This window comes from Aulostomus chinensis, chromosome 14, assembly GCF_037954235.1.
Source record: "Aulostomus chinensis isolate RoL2024-O1b breed Wild chromosome 14, RoL_Achi_v1.0, whole genome shotgun sequence".
Lineage (NCBI taxonomy): Eukaryota > Metazoa > Chordata > Actinopteri > Syngnathiformes > Aulostomidae > Aulostomus > Aulostomus chinensis.
In genome coordinates this window covers 27,670,955-27,691,661 of record NC_141333.1, presented here as the reverse complement: position 1 = coordinate 27,691,661, position 20,707 = coordinate 27,670,955, and the positions used below count along the sequence as shown (strand labels likewise).

The following is a 20,707-nucleotide window of genomic DNA, read 5'->3' as shown; positions in this document are numbered from 1 at the left end:
CCATAGTTTTGAAGGACCAGTTATTATTCCCCTGAAAAAGCACCTTCTGAATGAACCATTCTAATTTGATAAAATTCTAAGTTAATAAATCATTTCTGGTGGTTTTTAGGAACTCAAAATGCAACCTTTGTTTTCTTTGTTTTATTACTCGATCTGTTTCTCAATCCGTTCACTTGCTCCTCCATTTCAGCCAAGGCAGACAGGCCAATATCTCATATTTGATAAGAGCAACATATTGACCAACTTGATATTTGTTCTAACCTCATACACAACTTTAATCTATTTTACAGTCTTACTTACACACACACACACACACACACACACACACACACACACACACACACACACACACACACACACACACACTGTTCCCTGCGCTTTCCCTTGCTGTCTCTTGTCTTGGCAATATGCTCCAATCTGACCTCTAAAAAACATGGCAACAGTAGATTTGTGGGTTGGGCTGATAACCAATCAGATGGCTTGTGTCATGCAGGGTGGATGACCCCCGCTGAGCCTTAAATCACATTTTCTCTTCATCGTTCTCTTCCTAGGTCTCTCTGTCTTCTTTATTGCTTGTTGACGATGGTTTTATTTGGTGCCAGTAGATAGTGTGGTGAGCTCCTCAGTGGGCAGTGGAGAGGCTGACAGCCTGAAAAACTGAGCAGATCAAAACTAAGCTTAACTTGAACTAAATTGAGCCAGTGAATAGAATAAAATGCAGCAGAATGGGGCAGGAATCTAGGAAATAGTGGGAATATAAACAGTTGCTGAGAGAATGGGCTGGTCCACCCTCCTCTGTATGTAGTTTGCAGTGATACACAACACAAACTTTAATCCTGCCATTACATGTGTCCATCTGCTGTACTAGCTCCATGTTGCACATTCAAACACACACAGGGACATTCCCTTACGCTGAAGCACATACTCACACAAGGCGGGACTGAAACTTTGATCAATAAATAAAACTGTCGCTGGGGGTTCTGTGTACACACAGAGACACATATTTCCACATGCAGTGTGGGGTGAGGTACCCAGTTACAGCTTGTTGTTCTGATGTGTAATCTGTTCTAGACCAACCTCCTCATGCACTCATTGCTTGCCTGCCATTGTTCTTTATTTCTAACTAGATGGCCTCTCTGACCCCAAAAAGGCCAACCATTGTATTCGTACAAGACTGAAAATCCCTCAACAACCAGTGCAACAAATCATTTAGCCAAATCCTAGTTTATTGATTTAATAGTAAGCATATCATATTTATATAGCCATCAGGACATTTGAGACATCTTGGTATCCACAATGAATCAAACATAGGTGTGTTGAAGAAGTTAAATACAAGTACAGAGGAAACTGTATTCTGTGATGCATGAGGCAGTGGTATAGCGAGTTTAACCAACAAGTTTTAGATCCTACAGACAGGTGCAAGATCAGTGAGAGTAGACATACAATAAATGCATGTGCTGCTGTAGGGAGCTGGGAATGTTCACATGAGCACAAACATGATGTGAATTGGGTTGTGGCCTTTCCAGACCAGATCTCAGCCCAGTTGAAGAGCAGTCATACTGCACTCTCCCCAACCAGGAAGGGATTATGGGTTTAACTGCTTGTATGAAAAATGCACCCTATTTGTTTAAAGCTCAATTATCTAAATCAAAGTCAAAGTCAAAGTCAACTTTAGTGTCAAATATTCTATACGTGCATGACCTACAGCATTGATGAAATTACAGTCCTCTTGGAACCGGGTGCAAAAACAGAGAGCAAAACAGGCAAGAATAGTATAGTAGTAGGCAAAAAATAAATAAATATACAACATACAATAATCATTTCATGGATTCACTCCTCAGTGTCTCATGGACTCTCTCTGCAGTCCAGTATACATTTGCCCATCATTTTTGAGGTTTGTGTAATATTTTGAATTTGAAAATTGTGTTCCAGTTATTCCAATAGAGTGTGCATAAACAGACAAGTCTTGGTCAAAAATTCTGTTTCATTAAGTACATCGAAATGATGGATGAGCAACATCTGTGAGGTGCTAACGTAGGCTCCACCATCCTACAACTCCAGACAAGGGGGTGAGTATAAAGCATAAATGAAGGAATCACTAGTTTTGTGTTTCCTTGAAACAGCATCAAAATACGATCACATTTTAGTGTCACATATTAATCAGGATTCAGTTTATGAGACATTTTTCTCCCTAACTGTATTTTTGGTCTTTAAGGTTTTGATGGTTTTGGACCAGCATACTGAATAGCCATATAATCAGTGACATGAATACAAACTAAGGGTAGCACCAACACTATTACACACACAACAAATAATTATAATCTACAGTCAGTAAGTATCCGGCAATTTGATTAGACAAAGCAGAAGTTACACTGATCAAACACATGCAAGCAAAATTAGCGTGCAGAAGAAGAAAGGCACAAAATAAGAGTATTCAAAAAGGAAAATAAATTCTGAAAACATACTGAGCCCCAATGTATTGACCTACAACCATGTTTTTTTCCCTTTATGTCTATTGATTATTTTCTTCAATACTTTCATTTTTTAGGTGCAAGATTCTTTAAAAGGTGTATGGGTTTTACTTTGAGCAGTAAATTTTTGAGCATCACAGTCATTAAATAGTTTAAGTTCAGGGTAGTAAAGTCAAGCAAGGCAAAAGAATATTGGAAAGAGAATAATTTGTTAGTTCAGAGTGCATCAGGAAGCATGCGTAAGCACAGATTTAGGGGGACCACTAGTTTTAATTGAACACCTTGATTTGGTACAGCTATGTGCGTTCTGTAGAATTTGGACTATGGGTCCTTCTGTCTCTCACAGTTTGAATGAGAATGGTAGACAGCATAATATGGGTTGGTGGTAAGAAATTAATGTTTTGGCAATGGACACCTTGTATCATGTAGTGTGCCCAGATGGTTGTCATTTGTTCTGCCCTCAGCCAGATGAATATGATCCCTGAACACATCAGCAAAGCTGCAGGAAACCTTGCCACGCCAACCCTCCTGTAGCAAGATCATCATTAGCATAGCATAACTCCCTCAATAAATCTTTGTGCTGACATCAAACAAAATGGACAGGACACAAACAAACCAAGCCAGAAAAATCCTTACAATGGCCAGGAGATCATTTCAATAGCCTCTTAGGAGCTTCAGACCTTCTCAAAACAGCAAATGATTATATATATATATATATATATATATATATATATATATATATATATATATATATATATATATATATATATATATATATATATATATATAATAATTTTCCATTGCATCAAACTCTCAGTGGAACCTGAATCTGGTGTCACTGGACCAGACTGTGTTCAAATCACAGGAAAAGGGGAGAGAGAAGAAGAAGGTCGGATAATTAATTTAAAATCTGATGGGAAATTATGGTCTGTCTGTATGGTCTAGACTTTGCTTCTACTGCAATATCTAGCTGTGCTTAAGCTCATGCAAACTCATATATTATGTGGATACCAATGCAGATTTTAAAATGGACCTTTCTGTATGAATGTCTGTCTACACATGAAACATGAAAAGAAAGATTTGACTCTTAGTATGAATTTAAAACAACACTTGAACTTGAACTTTATCCTCCCAAGCAATAGAAGATTTCAACATTTGGCCTGGCACTAGAAAGATGGAATACTGCAGCAAATATTACAGCATGTCTCAATGCAGCCTGTCAACTGATCAAAGCTGCCTCTGTTCTAAAAGCTGAGGAAATGTTTGAGTCTCTCATGGCTCAAAAATACACACAGCATTGAGACAGTCAGCTGTAAATACACATTTATATGCATGGGTGCACACACAAAAGCACGTGTGCACCCATGCACACACACAACATACTAAAGGTCTGTCTTTATTTGATATGGGTACAAATACTCTTAACAACAAGGATGCTCCTGAACAAAAACTATTTTAGAGCACAACATTGTTTAAACTGGCTAGAAGAAGATACATATATATCTAAGAAACCAGGTAATTTTGATAAATCAGGTCATGTATATATGGCATGATGACAGCGTATATGATAATGTGTTTTCCCCTATGCATGTGTTATTCTAGCAATTATATATTACTTCTACTATTACTACGACTAATACTACTTATTATTATTATTAGTAGTAGTAGTAGTATTATCATTGTTATTATTATCATTATTATTATTATTATTGTTGTTATAAGCCATGCAAACAAGTACTGAACCAGTGCTGCTGAAAAGGGGGAAAGACAGCCGAGCAGGAAAGACAACCACGTGACTATAGATGGCCTCAACATTTTCTCAGTGTTCAGAGAGCGTTCCCTGGTGCTGAAAACTGCAGCAGGGAGCCAGGTGCCACAGCAGCCGATACCTTTCAAATAATTGTTTTTCTTTTTAATGAGCAGATAAAATACCCCCTTCTCTTTCTACAGATTTTTTCTTGAAGAATAGACGTGTTATGACCTGGAACATTTAGCTCCAGGGGAGGGTTCATAGGTCATTTCGACAGAGCTGTAAGTGTGCTCACTAATTTATTTGTTTGTTTTGTAGAGGCTTCCTAAAAAAATCAACATGTATTGTTGGGCCATCTAGGGGACAGCTTACTATATCATTGATAATCAGGTCAAAAGCTGAATCAGTGAAGTCATGCGACTTGCATGACAAATTGCTACAGTCTTTAATGGCTTACTGTCACAGTCATTGGTGGTGTTAATGAACTTTGATATACTGTCATGATTCTTAATGAGGTCAATACATGTTTTTCTGCAGTAGCAACAGGATGTACTGTATCCTCCCCATCCCTACTTCCTGTGGTTTTGCTGCTTAATGTTGGTGTCAGTTTGAGTAAGTATCAGGGTAAAATAATGTAAAAGACAGGAATGTAGAGCAATGTGCAATGATCTTTCTGTTCACCTCGCGGCTCAGCTGTCAGAGCAATATTTTCTCAGTCTGAAGTATGTGTCATGCGCATGCATAATCTGGTTAGAAAGGCTGTTTATATACTTGACAAAGAAATCATCTTTCTCCAACAATGACAAATGAGTCAAAACAATTATGAAAGCTTATAATGTTATGTGGACTTTTCAGTGCATGTCCTTGCACTGAATGACAAAGCTTAATGTAGCCCCAATGAATCCACATGCATCAAGTGTGTTCAGGCATATTGAAAGATACAGTATTATTCACGACCTCGTCACGAATCTCACAGCTGTGGCTCCATTTTTACTTGTCTCTATTTTTGTTTGATAAGTTTGAATGTTGTGGTCGGAATCAGAATCAAAAAATTTGACAGCTCCTGTCATCTATCAATAAATAATTGGAGGAGGTTAGCACTTTTGCCTCATATCAAGAAGGTTCGAAGTTCTAAACCAACAGCCAGCCAGCACCCATCTGTGCTGAGTTTGCATGTTTTCCCCATGTCTGCATGGGTTCACCCCAGGTACTCCCACTTGCCAAAAACATTAAATGTGCTGAATTGCCTGTAGGTATGATTATGGGTTGTATTTTTGTCTATATACTGTATATAGCCCTGTGATGGACTGGCGATCTGTCAAGTGAGTACCATGCCTTCTGCCCGATTACAGCTGGGATAGACTCCAGCCCCCCCCCCCCCCCCCCCCAACCCTGAAACAGGATAGTCAGTTGATGATGGATAGATGAAGTTTTAATATTACAACAATTATCATTCATGTCTACATTGAGTGACTATAAGATTTAAAGACAACCGTTAATTTTTCTGTAATGAGACGGTTCATAGAAATTATAATGTGTGAATAACGCATGATCATCTTCCTCTGACATTTAAAGGTCAGATTTACATGACTTTCTGAATAAGTCTTGTCCAGCAACAGTATCAGCATGAGAAAACACAGAGGAGGGAGGGCATGAAGAGATGCACCAAAGCACTCAGCCTCATGCAGTAAATATGCATACATACAGATCTGTTGTAAACATGTCTGTATACTTAACCACAAGATTTGTGGCATTCATCAATACATTTATATTATCCTGTTTGTACTTTGCACATTTGTAGTTCAGCCAATAAGCACAAAAGTCAACTTGCACGATGAAAATGTTCTACAGTCATCTGCTTGTCCAACCTATCATCATCTTGAGTGCCTCAGATATTTTGATTTGTACGTAACATGGATTCCAAAAGTGAAGAGCACCAGAAGGACACTTCTCCACTCTGAAGCAGTATTTCATGTTTGTCTTTTTGACAATGTTCTATGATTTATTAACTTTGGCTGTGAACTTGCCACTTCAAACTACTCGAATATCCATGAAATTGATCAGCTGGTCCCTCAACGCTATTGACGCCATAATTTCGTCAAGGAAATCAAGACTGGGGGAGCCTGCCTGCCCAGATAGAACCCATCCTGTGGGCTATGTCTTCAATTCCTGGGGAAGCTAGCCTGTTGCGTGCTTGACGCCACTCTTTGCTGAGGATATCGAAGACCTCTACTTGTTTGGATACATGGTTGTGGGGCTTCTCCTCCTTGGACTTGGAGGTGCCCTCTCATACTGCAAAATTGGCAAGACGACGGCTGCCACCTAATCTGGATCTCCACACCTGCCCGTCATGATTAACAAGGTTGGCAAAGCAGTGACACAACTGACTGTTAGCTCATAAACTGAAACGCAAAGTGGAAACCAACTCATAGGAGTTGACCACTCTGCCAAGAGGTTGATGTTGAGAACCAGGAAAATATAGTATAATATGATTTTGGACTGGACTGTAAGAGAAGACAGATTGGAATGTGTGCTCCTCTGCCCAAACCCAAACACTGCAATCTTTTCAGCTACTGAAGGACATCTGCCCCATTGTTTATCCTCCAGGAGAATTCCACCCGTGTTGGTGATGCAAATGGCACGTACCCCCCCCCCCCCATCCTCCTTCCTTTTCTCCCATCCTCATCTTGCTTCTGCCCTTCCCTGGGTGGCAGCGCCTAGGCCCTTGGCTGCAGCCACTCTCCCAGGCTCGGTGGCGCGGTGCTGCTGCGACGCCTAACGGTCATCCAGCCTCTATTTGGGAAATGGACTGCTCAAATTTAGTGTACAAACACAATTGAATGTATATGTGCTGTTTGTAAAATTCCAATTTGTGTCATTATTACGTTCAACTAGTAATAATTGTGATTTATTTTTTTGATCTGTAGGAGGCAATGGGTGTGTAAGTCATCTTGCGCTACGTTCATCCTTTGGCGACAAATAAAGCTTCTGGTATTCTGAAGTTTATCTTATCAGAATTACCTAGTTCAGTTTGTGGTTTGCAAACAGCACACAAAGTCTCATGCCCTTTTAAAGCTAATCAAAACACTTGAAGGAACAATGAAATATAACATTAAAGGTCATGATTTTAATTTTAGGACTTTTCTTTAGAACGCATTTCAGGAAAAGGGTCTTTGTGAATGAAACCAAATTAATCCAAATTATAAGGGTTTAATTTCAGGAAATTAAAAAGCATGGAAATAATATTTCTCGACATTTAACGATGAGGAGGAAAACCCAGTTGATAGATAAAGAAGAAGAAAGAGAGTGAGAAAATTAAGAGAGTTATAATAAGAAAAGGTAAACATAAGGGAAAATGCATGTGTGAGATGAGATGTTCCTTACAGATACACACATGCGCGCACACACACACACACACACACACGGTCCAAATTTGGATACAATTAAAGCCATGCTAGAAGTAATTCTAAGCTTTTGGACCATGATGGGGTAGTAAATCCCTCCACTGACAGAAAGCAAATGTAATTTTAGGTTTTCCAGAATAACCTGGTTTTGGATTTCTGGCTGTGCTTTTCCTTATTAACAAAAGGAGAGGGCTATTTCTGACATAGAAAGACATTATCTCTACAGATTTGTACTTATACAGGTTGTTAATCAATTAGTTGTGACAAAAATAAAACAATGACATCAGCTCAAATGTATTTATTTTTTGTTGCCCACTGCTACAATCTGCCTGCATTCTTCTGCTTCTGCTGTGTGGACTATTATCAGGCAACATGCAGGATTTAGATGTGATCATGCTGCTGCAAGCAGGACAGAGAATAGGCCCATGCAGAGAAACAGATATTTTACTGGCCAGGTATATCTTAAAACAATCAGTGGCTTGATGAATTGGCTGAATGGCTGATGGATGGCTAAAATGGAAAGGGTATTTGGAGAAGGTTTGAGTCAGGAAAATGCACCTCATCAATCAGCATGATTAAAGGTTTTGGCTGCGCCGAAACAAAATCAACACTCTGAGGGGTTGGCCTTAAAGGTACAGTCTACTGGTAGGAAGTGAAACAAACAAGCCATGCAGTGGTGCTGGCATTTATGTTCTTTCAGTTATCGTTTTCTTCTGTGCTACTGATGCATACATACAAAACTCCAGCAAATTCTAAATGTATCTTGTGGTCCAAAAACAGGTACTGCTGATGAAAATGTTTAGAGAAAAAGAAGATCTTCATACCAAAATAGAATGACACCACCATACCCCAGAATATTGCTACAGTTCTAGTGATGCATGGCTAAGGTTATTCAATACCCACATCCACCCAATCATCACAACTTGACTCTGAAACTAAATTATAAATATGTTCCAAAACATGTTTTTTTAACATCAGAAAAAGGTTAACATTAAATGCATGAACTCTTTCACACACATACATGAATGATACATTCTCCACATCTTAACAGACAGTGAATGTGAAGGTGTGAATGGGTCCAAGTAAGCTTATTTATATATCTAAAGGATTGAGTATTTAGTGGTGATCAGCTTCACTGCCCCAGTTGTTTTTTGGGGACACTGACCCAGTGAACACAAGATATTAATGCCTTCCAGACTCATTTTAAATCCAGTGCCAATAATAATGTGCCTTGTCAATCTATGTGTCATGGGTTATCAAAATAGGTTGTGTGTTTCAGAACACTCTTTGTGTCTTTGAGCCTGCTGGAGTGTGTAGAGGAAGTCCACTGTTGAAGCGTTTCACCTATTTGAGCAGCTGAGCTGAGAGTGTTCTTAGTGGCAGTGCTTGTTGTTGAATCTGAGAGGAAAGCGATATTGCTGGAGAACTACTGATGCAGAACCTTTGCTGCTGGTTATTAATATTGGAGCACTTCTTTGTCACTTTTTGGTCCGTTTGCTGTTACAGTCATACACAAACACATGGAAAACCTAGGAGAAAAAAATAGCTGGTGCAGGAAAAGGGACGTGTCAGCTGAGGAGCTTCTCCAAGGGAGCAGGTGCTGCAATGGCTTGCTGGCTAGTTCAACCAGTGGAGGCTAAACAGCCTCCTGGAAAACATAATGATGAGCAGTTGAAATGTATTTAATAAGGAATCCCAGATAGATAATGTTCTTGATCCATTCATTTTCTCATGCATTGCTAGCCCCCACAGAGGTTTAGGACACCAGCGAAGAGCAAAATTCGGTTTAACATTCGGCTGAAATGGAGAGATTTTTTCCCTGAAAGGAGGTCAGTGAAATTCAGTTCATATATTTGGAAACTGATGGTGCAAGATAACAATGTTGTTGCCCTTGTTCTTGTTTGTGCATGGTAGAAATAACTGGGGGACATAACCAGGCCTTCATTTAAATGTTAAATAAAAACATACATTAACTGGTATATTGAAGTTTTTCACAAGAATGTTAGCTGTTGGCTGGACCCTACCCCAGCTGCCTTCGGGCAAGAGGCGGGGTTCACCCTGGATGGGTCGCCAGTCCATTGCAAGGCCAACACATATAGTGAATTTAGAGTATTCAATCAGCCTAGTCTCCTCTTGCATTTCTTTGGACTGTGGGAGGAAACTGGAGTATGCGAAGAGAACCCATTCAGCTACAAGGAGAACATGCAAATGCCACAAAGAGAGACCCTGAGCTCAAGGCGGGATTCGAACCCAGAGCCTTCTTGCTATGAAGTGGCAGTGCAAACCACTGCACCACAATACTGCCTCCTCATTCATACCATTATACTTTAATAAAACAAAACCTGACTTTTCCAGAATAGACCATGCATTTTCATTACCGTTGCACATGATAGAGCTATTTGCTCTATTAATCAATTGTTGCAGCCACCTGAACTTGCTTACAGAGAGTTTAGCCAATAAATGCGTACATATTGTCATTTCATGTTTTCAAAAAGCATCTCATCATTGACAAGGTTCTTTGGCAATGGATGCAATTGTTAGCTGCATCACTGTATAGTGAATGTTATGTTGTGTACAATTAATTAACTGAGTCAACCAAACAGGTGGGATGAGGAATAAAATTTTAGCCTTCAACAGGTGCAGGTTTTGGACTTTGTAAATAACTTTTAAGACCCCTACTGACCCTGAAATTGAATAAATGGGTCTAGAAAAGGAATCAACTTCAGATAATGTAGTACAGTGTTTAATATCCACTTATGTGGTTTTGGCAGGGCATAGAGGTTGGTGGTGGTGGTGGTGGTGTTTGGAGGGGGGGGGGGGGGGGGGGGGCTGTCCTGCCAGTCACTGGCTGACAGTGAGTTAAAACTCTGAGAGACAAAACCACATTTGCTCAGCTGGCAAATGTATTTTTCATTTGGAAAGGAGTCAGAAATAGTGCAGGCCAACTGCAGTCAGTCATATTCTGTTATCTCAAAGGAATAATCTTTTATCTTTTCTTTCCTTTCTTAATACTACTTCACACACTCACACCCACACTTTTTTTTTTTTTGAGAGAGAGACAGGCGGACATTGCCACAACAGCATAAACGTAATAGAAGCAATAGATTAATAAGAAGGGGAGAGAAATCCCAGTAACCAAAACAACATGAATATAAAAGTTCATTTGCTTCCTTCGAAGCAAATGAAAGCATAATCTAATTTAACAATGACGTTGGCAATAAATCTTTATTTCTGTCATGTGTCGTAATATACATCTGCCCTGTGGGTGAAGCACTGACATCCAGGAGAAAGAAATTAATTTAAAAAAAATTCCTAAAGAAATTAGGAATTTGACTGATGAGAAGAGATAAGATTGAGGGGGAAGAAGACAGAATGTGAAAGGAAAAAGAAAGATCAGAAAAAACACTGCCATGAACTAATAAACACTAGCTGGTACAAGAATTAAGACAGGGTGGGAAGACACTTGGAAAAGTGGTAACTGAGGTATCTAAATCTCAAAGGATAAGTGAACATGTTATGCAGTTTTAATTTCTCCAATCAAAATTAAAGCACATATATGAATAAAAGTACATCATTATTTTTATAATGAATAAATCTTTGATGAAATTGTCTTACAGCTGAAAAATGTTGGTTTATCATAAGAAACCACATATATACTTACATTGTATTTTGAATTACTCCAGTTGTAAGAGTTAAGTGTGGCTTGCTTCTTCCTAATATTACTCATTATGAATATCTTAAAATTATCATCAAGTAGAAAGAATTTTTCAAACAAACCCCCTAAGATCAAAATCCAGTTTTAAAATATAAAACTCAGGCGGAAACAATAGAAAAAAAGGTCCAGTATCTAAAAGCCAAGAAATAGTGAAACCACATGGGAAAAGGAAACAGCAACTTTTTCCTCCCCATTTAAGCATTTAACTCCTGGCAAGAAAATAAATGCAACCTAACAAGACTAAAAGAGGAAGTCAGAAAAAAAGTGCCTGAGGAAAAGCTCTTGAAAGTGTTAAATGTTGGCATTGCTGCAAAGCTAAATGTTCAAGCGAAACAGATGGAAAACCCATTAAAGCTGCTGTAGACAGACAGAAAGAAAAGATACCTCTTTTAACATTCACAGCTACAAGTCAGCTACATTCTGTGGAATACAGCTAGTAGCAGAAGGAAGTAAGACAGAAAGGAAGGCAGGTAGTTCAAGTGCTTCAAGTTTTGGCATTCTCACAAGCTGAAATACCACCAGCAGAAACACATGGAATCGTCGAGAATGAAAGAAGAGAAGAAGGAAGGAAAGCAACAATGACACCATTGGCTGTGTATCAAACAGTCCAGCAGGAACCTTACCTAGCACCCCCAGTCGGTAGTTGACAGTTATGACAATCACATTTCCATAGCTGGCCAGGATGCTGCCATCAAACATATTCCCAGTTCCTTCCATGTAGGAACCCCCATGGATGAAAACCATCACCGGCTTTGGGCTTCCACTCTCCCTAATGTCTGGAGATAGAGGGAGGAAAAGACAGAAGGACTGATTAGATAACAGCTTGATGGTGACAGCCAGAGATGTCAGTTCATTGCTTCCTTTAATAATGTTTGGGTAATCTTGTCACACTGGCTTTTTTAGTGTGGAGACCTTCCTCTGAAGCGTCAAACCATTAATGTTCCTATGTAGGCAGTGGCATGGTTTTAGTGATGGGAAAATACAGCTTTGTTTATTTATAGTAACCTATTTGAATTTCCATAACATTGTTAATGAGACACCTAGAAAGGATATATATTTTTGGCAGGTTTTAATTTTCCTTTAGTCAATGGCCTGTCAACGTGTAAGAGTGGCAATACAAACTGCCATGTTCAGTTGTTGAATTAATCTTGAGGGACATTTATTAAAAACAACATGTAATATTTTACATTTTTATGAAAATGCACCATTTTATTAAAACTTTAATTTGAATTCAGCCTAGAGCTTCATAGTCGTTCAGCTACAAAGAGATGTTTTGCCTTGACTTTTTTTAATATAAATGCCTGGAAGCACTTATTATCACCAAGAGACGTTAAACAGTGCTGATCGGGAAATATGCCCTTATCAATATTATAAAAGGTTTTCTACATGTGAAGGGCAAGCTGTTTATTCAGCTTTTTAATTGTAAGTCAATCATTCCCATTATTACAGTGTAAAGGTTGTAGCTGAATAAGACATTTACGTAGTAGATGTGTTGTGGAAATGAAATGGTGCTACAAAGCATTTTACATCTATAATTCAAGAAAACAAATTCTCAACATGTACTCATATGTGCAAATGTGTCAAGGTCAGAAGAACGGTGGGCGTGCTATTAGCAGAAAATAAAATCAAATGTGCTATTAGACTACATTAAGTGGAAGATAGAAGGCTGGAGTCTAAAACTTAGTCCTTGACGTGGACCTGATACAAGCTGGGATGCATGCGAAAACAATACGCGAGTTGGATCTGTCTAACTATATTCTTCTCTTTAATCTTCTGTTTTCCTGAGATGAAGCTTTCACCTTGCTTTTCAACTACCTTCATCAGTATTTGTATCATCACACATTGTTCATCGAACTGATTCTTTATCACCAAGGGACTCAGGGTCCAGAGAGAGATCAGTGAGTCTACAGGGAATTAAAAATTAACCAAGCAAGAAAATAGAGAAGCATTGCCTCAGAGACAGTAGAATAAAAAGACCCTCATTGTTTGAAGGGTTTAAGATAATGTTGGTGTCTTAAAGTTGGAAGACTGTGTATTTAAAGTACTTTAACACGGAAAACCATGTAGTCACTCAAGGGAAAAGTTTACCTCTGAAGGAACTCAATATAACACAGCATTGATGGTTAGCAATTATGCTTTCAAACTGTGTAAATTGCCCCTGAAAGTAACCTTGTGTAAACAAAGCACATACTAAAAACTACTGCACCAATTTAAATGAAAGATGGTGGAGGGGTCTGGGTAGGAAGAGCCAGCTACATTTGGGAGAAGATTCACAGGGCAGATTGAATATTTTATTTGTTTAAAATTTATTTGTTTAAAATTTAAGTGATTAAAATTGCAAGCTATGTTAACATTTTTTTCAATCATGCGAATGGTGATTTTATATATACACCATAGACCTGGTCATTCTTAGCCTCAGAAAGCTGCCTGGAGGTGAAACTAAGGCTGCTAAGAAAAGAAACCTGCCTTAGAGGAGGTATAAACATCCTAATTACTGAGAAAAGGAATTTTTGTTTCAACTAGCTGTCACGAATGTTGACTCACATATTTTTAAAAAAAGTTATTGTGTATTTCATTCTTGAGTGAAATACAGTATGTTGAGATTATATTTGTTTAAATTGAAACTGATATATTGAAGACAGTGATGAATAGAATATTTCTATGTCTTGAAAAGCGAGAGAAATTCTTATAAAATAGAATATTAAATGGGCAAAATATTCAACTGCACCTGAAGGATATGCCCTTCTGTCATCCCCTGTCCTTTTTAGTGTGTTTATGTTCTTCATTTTTCTGCTCCATCCTCATAGCAGGCAGTACCCGCAACAGTGGCACAGCATAGTTCTGCTTTGGAAGGACTCCAGAAACCCCTGACCAAAAAGGTCAATGGACAAGAGCATGTGCATATTGTTGTTTGTGCCCAGTGAAATGTGTGTAGACAAAGTAATCACATGTTAATCACAATACTGGTGACTGTAGTAATGATGGTGGTAATGTGATGGTCATGTTTCAGTGGGGTTGATAATAACATTAGGATGACATGGTAATTTTGATGATATCAGCGAATGATGTGGTGATGATGATGATGATAATGATGATGATGCAACCATCACAGAAATGATAATGATCAGGACAATCATGCCAATGATGACAAACTGACCATAATGATGCTGATAATGATGATATTCATGAAGGTAGCATGAGGGTGATGATGGTAATGGGAATATGATGCTAAATAAGTGCTGATGATAATTCTTCTAGACACTGAGATGATACTTTGTCAGTGATTGTAATACATCCATGATGGTGAGGATGGAGTAAGCCTAACAAGAATGATGATGATGATGATGATGATGATGATGATGATGACGATGATGATGATGATGACGATGATAAATGTGTTGAAAAACCATGTAACATCTTGTGATGGTGCTGATGATGACAATCTATCAAACAAGTGACAACAAAGAAATAGGGATGATGATGTTGTTGATGAAGACTGTTAAAATATAAAGGTAATGTCTGTTTTATAATGAAAAAAATGCTTATTGGATTAATTCAACATTAATAACGGATTCATTTTCCTTTGCAGGAATTACTTGAGATTGTTATTGTTGTTTTTTATATTTTCATGTTCTTTGAAGTGTGACATGAAGTGTGGATTCATCTGTGCTGCAGGAAGTTACATTCAACAGCTGTTGTGACTGCCTCTTTGTTTCCAGCACTGAAGGTAATGAGTTACTGTAATGAGCAGAGCACACAAAGAAACTGCCTTGGCAATGTGTGAGTGTTTGATGGATTTACCTGAATTTACCTTATGTTGCTGTTTAAACAGGTGTGCATGTTGAGCTTTTAAGATTATGCAAACTGGTTTGATCTCACTTTGGTTTCCTGGAATCCTTTTTTGGCTTCCTCTACTGGACTGAGTGCCAGCAGATCATATAAACTCCCTTCTATGACCTTCATTCCCTTACTTTTCTTTCAGCTGATAGCAGTTTCTCTCCTCAACATTTTCATTCATAAGGTCCTGTAATGTATATTTTGGTTATTAACTGAAGCATCCAATTTTGCCATGTTTGTTTGAGATCAATACATTTTCCCTCTATTTCAAGTAACTAAAATGTATCAATCAAATGTTTTTGGAAACAGGAGTTCTGAATTAAACTGTCCTCGAGGGTTTTTTGCAGCAAGTAGTGAGATGAAAGCTTACTTTCAGAGGAGCTAAAAGCAGGTGCAATCATGTAGTAATTTGACCATTCAGTCTTGCTGAGGATGAGTGTGGCGAGGTACTATACCAACATGTAGTAGATCATTGCTTCCTCAAGTATGAGGTTATGATCAAAGAGATTCAGGTACTTTAGATATCTCCAAGCAACCCCTGAGAGATGCCTCGGGCTGTTGCAGCATCTTTCCTCTACTCTCACTCTGCCAGTGTAGAGGACTTATCAAACCAGTGGCAAACACAAAGAGCAGAGGTGTTTTTGTGTCCTGCCTTCAGCCTTTTACTTTACAAAGCAGAGCCAAGAAGACTCAGGAGAGCCTGGTAAAAAAATTTTAAAAGCATCCCAGCAAGAATATATATATATATATATATATATATATATATATATATATATATATATATATATATATATATATATATATATATATATATATATATATGTATATATATATATATATATATATATATATATATATATATATATATATACTGTATGTGTGTGTGTTTATGTATGTATGTATGTATGTATATATATATATGTATATATATATATATATATATATATATATATATACTGTATGTGTGTGTGTGTTTATGTATGTATGTATGTATATATATATATATATATATATATATATATATATATATATATATATACTGTATGTGTGTGTGTGTTTATGTATGTATGTATGTATGTATATATATATATATATATACACACACATATATATATATATATATATATGTATATGTTCTTATTTTTTGTCTGTATAATTAGTATAATTTAACATTTGTAAACTACAAGGGCATTGTGGTGCATAGAGCTCTGCTATGTTAAACTGTCAACAAAACTCGAAATAGCTTCCTACATGAAATGACTTCCTACATGTACCATACCAGAACGTGTAGTTTTGTAAAAATAAAAATGATGCTGTTAATTGGTCTTTTACAAGACTTTTTCAGAACATTGTTTCTTTACATTTAGTGTTAGGACCCTAATTCTGTCACCATATGACCTCAATGCCAAGTGCACATTTGTCTGCCGCACATCTCACCACAACTGAATCTGCTGATGAGGCATTGAGCTATCCCTACTAAACTCCCTAAAAATGCTCCACTTGAACTGCTTTGACCATTTTTTTTTTTGCTTCCAGATAGTTGGACTTATACCAAACTCTGTCCGCTGAGCAACAACACAGCACTTGAATATTATACTTTAAAAATTACTGCACCTATCAAAGTATATATTCTGGTTGTGTACCCCCTACCAGGGAATAATGTGGATAGTTTTGTCTGAGAAATGGACATGTTACTCTCTGACATCCCTGATTAAGGCACACCACTGATTGTCACGGGAGACATGAACATTCACACTGAAAAGACGCAGGCAGTTGACTTTCCGTCACTCCTCTCATCTTTTGACCTCAAACTGGCACCTTCTCCTTCCACTCACAAAGCTGGCAAAGTCCTTGACTTCACACTAACACGTAACTGTTCAACAACAGATGTGAAAGTTACCCCACTACTTCTTTCAGACCATTTCTTGGTACAATTTTCTGCAACCTATCCGCAAACACAGGCACCCACACAGATGGTTTCTTTCGTAGAAACCTGAAGTCCCTCAAAGCAACACAACTGTCAGATAAGGTGTGCACTACCTGACCACACACATTTCTCTTCACTGCCTGTTAATGATGCTACAAAAAAACTCTGTTCCCCTCTGGTATCCTCTCTGGACAAACTCTTCCCCCTGGTGTCTAAACCAGCAAAGAAAACTCCATGAAGTCCATGGCTCTTTGAAGTTCTGAGAGAACAAAGAGCAGGACTCAGGGCAACAGAAAGAAAGTGGCGTAAATCCCTAGAACTCACTGATTTGTCCTCCTACCAACAAAAACCGGCATCCTTCACTTCCTGCCTACAGTCTGCAAAGTAAGTATTTAATCAGAAAAAGATCTGTTCTGCTTCTGATATAAGAAAACTGTTTAACTCCTTACTCTTTCCTCCAGCCACACAGCCACACAGCCCTCAACTGCACTGATTCCAGATACGTTTGCCTCTTTCTTAACTGAGAAGGGGCTCACCATCAGCAACCAATTATCTGAGCCTGACCTGCTCAGTCTGTCCTGTTGTATTTCAAGTCCTACCTCACAGGTACATGCTTCAGAGTGTCATGGCAGGGAGAAGTGTCTGAATCACATGGCTTATCGACAGGGGTAGCCCAGGTGTTAGTGCTTGGTCCCCTACTCTTCTCCTTATACGCCAACTCACTCTGTGCTATAATCTGCTCACGTGGCTTCTTTTACCACTGCTATGCTGACAACAGTGAGCTTTTTCTGCCTTTTCCACCTAAAGACACAACTGTCTCAGCTCAGATCATAGCATGGCTGGCTGATATCTCCACATAAATGAAGGAACGCCACTTTCTATTTAATCTGTCCAAACTGAGCTCATTGTCTTTCCAGCTTGTCCCTCCATTCAACCATAAATCAGTGTTCTGCTCGATTCAAATCAACTCATGTCCACACACTCTGTCAAAAATGTGGGTGTCATGACCAGCTGACCTTAAAGGTACACGTGACCTCAATTGCTCGGTCTTGTCGATATGCCCTCTATTACATCAGGAGGATCAGACCCTACCTGACGTAACAAGCTGCACAGCTTTTGGTACAGGCCCTTGTTCTTTTACACATCAACTACTGCAAATCTCTCCTTGCAGGCATGTACATTTAACCCTCTGCAGATGATCTAGACTGCAGCAGCACATCTGATCTTTAACTTGCCAAAAACTGCACGTCACCCTGCTGTTAATATCTCTTTACTGGCTTCCAGTAGCATCCCAAATCAAATTTAAAGCGCTTCTCCTGCCTTAAAAACAGTGACAAGAATGGCTCCTGCCTACCTGGAATTCCTCATCCAGTTTGATACTCTCTCTCTCGCTATGCTCTGACTGTGAGAGATGGCTGGTGCTGCCAGCCCAGCATGGCTCTGAGACTCCTCTCCTCTGTTGTTCCCAAATGGTGAAATAATCTACCCAGCTTCATGCGATCCTCAGAGTCCTTTTCTACTTTTAAGAGACATTTGAAGATTCCCCTGTTTGGGGAAAACCTAGGCACTTACATCTGACCCTTCTCCTCTTGGTCCTCAGCAGTAGAATGAGTCAGAAGGTTTAGGACTCATCTCTTAGTGAATACTATAAAAGCACTGACAATGTTGAATATTGAATGTGTTGAATGTTGAAAGAAACTGTTGACGTTAAATTATTGGTTGTTGGTTGGTTGTCAGTTGTGGTTACATAGCCACGAGATGGCACATAGCCACTACATGGCAGCATCTGCAGCCAATCAAACAAATCATTTTGTCATACTTAATAAGGTTTTTTCCTTCAGTCTAAATTTTTGCTTGTGCTGTACGTCGCTTTGGAGAAAATCATCCGTGGCATTAAAATCGTAAAATATATATAAAATTGTGGCATTGTAGAATTGTAGTATTGAGGGGTCCTCTGGTTATGATGGCTTGCAGTTATTATGGTCCCTCTGTCCACTTAAACCTTAAGTTACAGTATTGCATATATATATATATATATATATATATATATATATATAAAAACAAGGAAAATCCTGTCATCCCATCATCCTCCTGTGACGTTGTTTCTCCCGTTGCTGTATTTTCCTCTTCTCTGTTCACTTATGGGTACTACAGTAGGTATCATGGGAGGTTTACTTGAATTCATTGTATGTGATGTCAAGCAGCCTCAAGGGTTGGAGATGTGACTGGAGCCTCTGGGCCAGTAAGCTAGAGCACAATCCCCAGTTGCGCTTTTATGATCATTTAGTTGCTTTCAGCTTGTCCTCTTTCTGTCAACAAAATCTATATCATTGGGCAAAGTACTATATACATTATATATATATATATATATATATATATATATATATATATATATATATATATATATATATATATATATATATATATACATAGTGTATAAATATAAATAAATATCACATAGGTATTTATGTGTAATTATTTTATATAGGTTACCAAGGGCTCTATAAGAGCTTTGCTGTTATCAGTGTCCATAACATCACCCTTCCCTGTACCTACTTCTAGATTATCTGACAATTTTATTAGCAAGAAAAAAGCAACAACATAATCCTGAGTTTTTAAGCAATGCCCTGTTATCTCATTTCCCAGCACAAATGGATTAAAAACACTAGCTTTATTGAGTATAAAACAATAGTAAAATGGGGGGGGGGGGGTCCTTCATGAATTTGCAGAGGGGAGGAAAGGAGAGATCAGGGGCTAAGAACAAATAGAATGCATGGGGGGCGGGCCATGTAAGCCGATCTGAGGGACCAACCAAATGTTTCACCATCTGAGTGTGTTTGTGTGTGCGGGAGTATGCATGTGTGTTTGTGCATATTTTTTTTTTATAAATTAAACTAGAATAGTTGTCTGACCTGGGTCCCTTTTTTAGATAATATGAGAAGATTGCTGGGATTTCAATGAGTAGATCTGTGTGAGTCTAATGTTTGTGTATGTGTAACAGTGTGCATGTGAATGAATGTACATGTGTGTGTGTTTGGGTGACTTTGCGTGTGCGTGTGTCTGTATGTGTGTGTGAAGGAGAGAGAGAGAGAGAGAGAGAGAGAGAGAGAGAGAGAGAGAGAGAGAGAGAGAGAGAGATCAAAGGAATCCGGATGGTTGTGAGCCTTATTTGAATGTAATTGCTGTTTACTTCATCATATTATACAGTAGAGATGCCTTATTAGGACGTTCTGCCTGTCATTAAAGTTGCCTTGACGGGATAGAACTCCATCTTAGGGTTTTATGAAGGACATTTCATTCCTAGTATGTTTTTTTTTCCAAAAAGCTGCCTGTTCATGGCAAAGAAGAAAAGGTTCTTATTTCCTATATATCTCATTATGAGATTAATGGATTTCCAACAGCTGCACATTTCAAACAGCACTTCATTTATATCAAGAAGAGAAACAACAGTCAGCTATCTTTCATGTTTTTCTTATTCAGCTCAGTTCGAATACTGACTCAGTTCTTTTCACAATATAGGCATGTACATAATGAGTTGTATTTCACCTGTGTTTTTTGTGTTAAGGCAGAACTACATTAACGTTCTTTACTAGTATTTGAAAA

At 38.3% G+C, this 20,707-nt stretch overlaps 1 protein-coding gene across 3 annotated transcripts in view; it reads right to left on the bottom strand.

Moving 5' to 3' along the window:
• The window catches only part of nlgn1 (neuroligin 1), a 399,552-nt gene that overhangs the window by 210,682 nt on the left and 168,163 nt on the right, over window positions 1-20,707 (bottom strand). For all 3 annotated transcript variants that reach the window (XM_086225325.1, XM_086225326.1, XM_086225327.1), the window contains one exon: window positions 11,964-12,116. In XM_086225325.1, coding sequence (XP_086081451.1) covers window positions 11,964-12,116 — 153 coding nt within the window. The remainder of the gene's footprint in view (window positions 1-11,963; window positions 12,117-20,707) is intronic.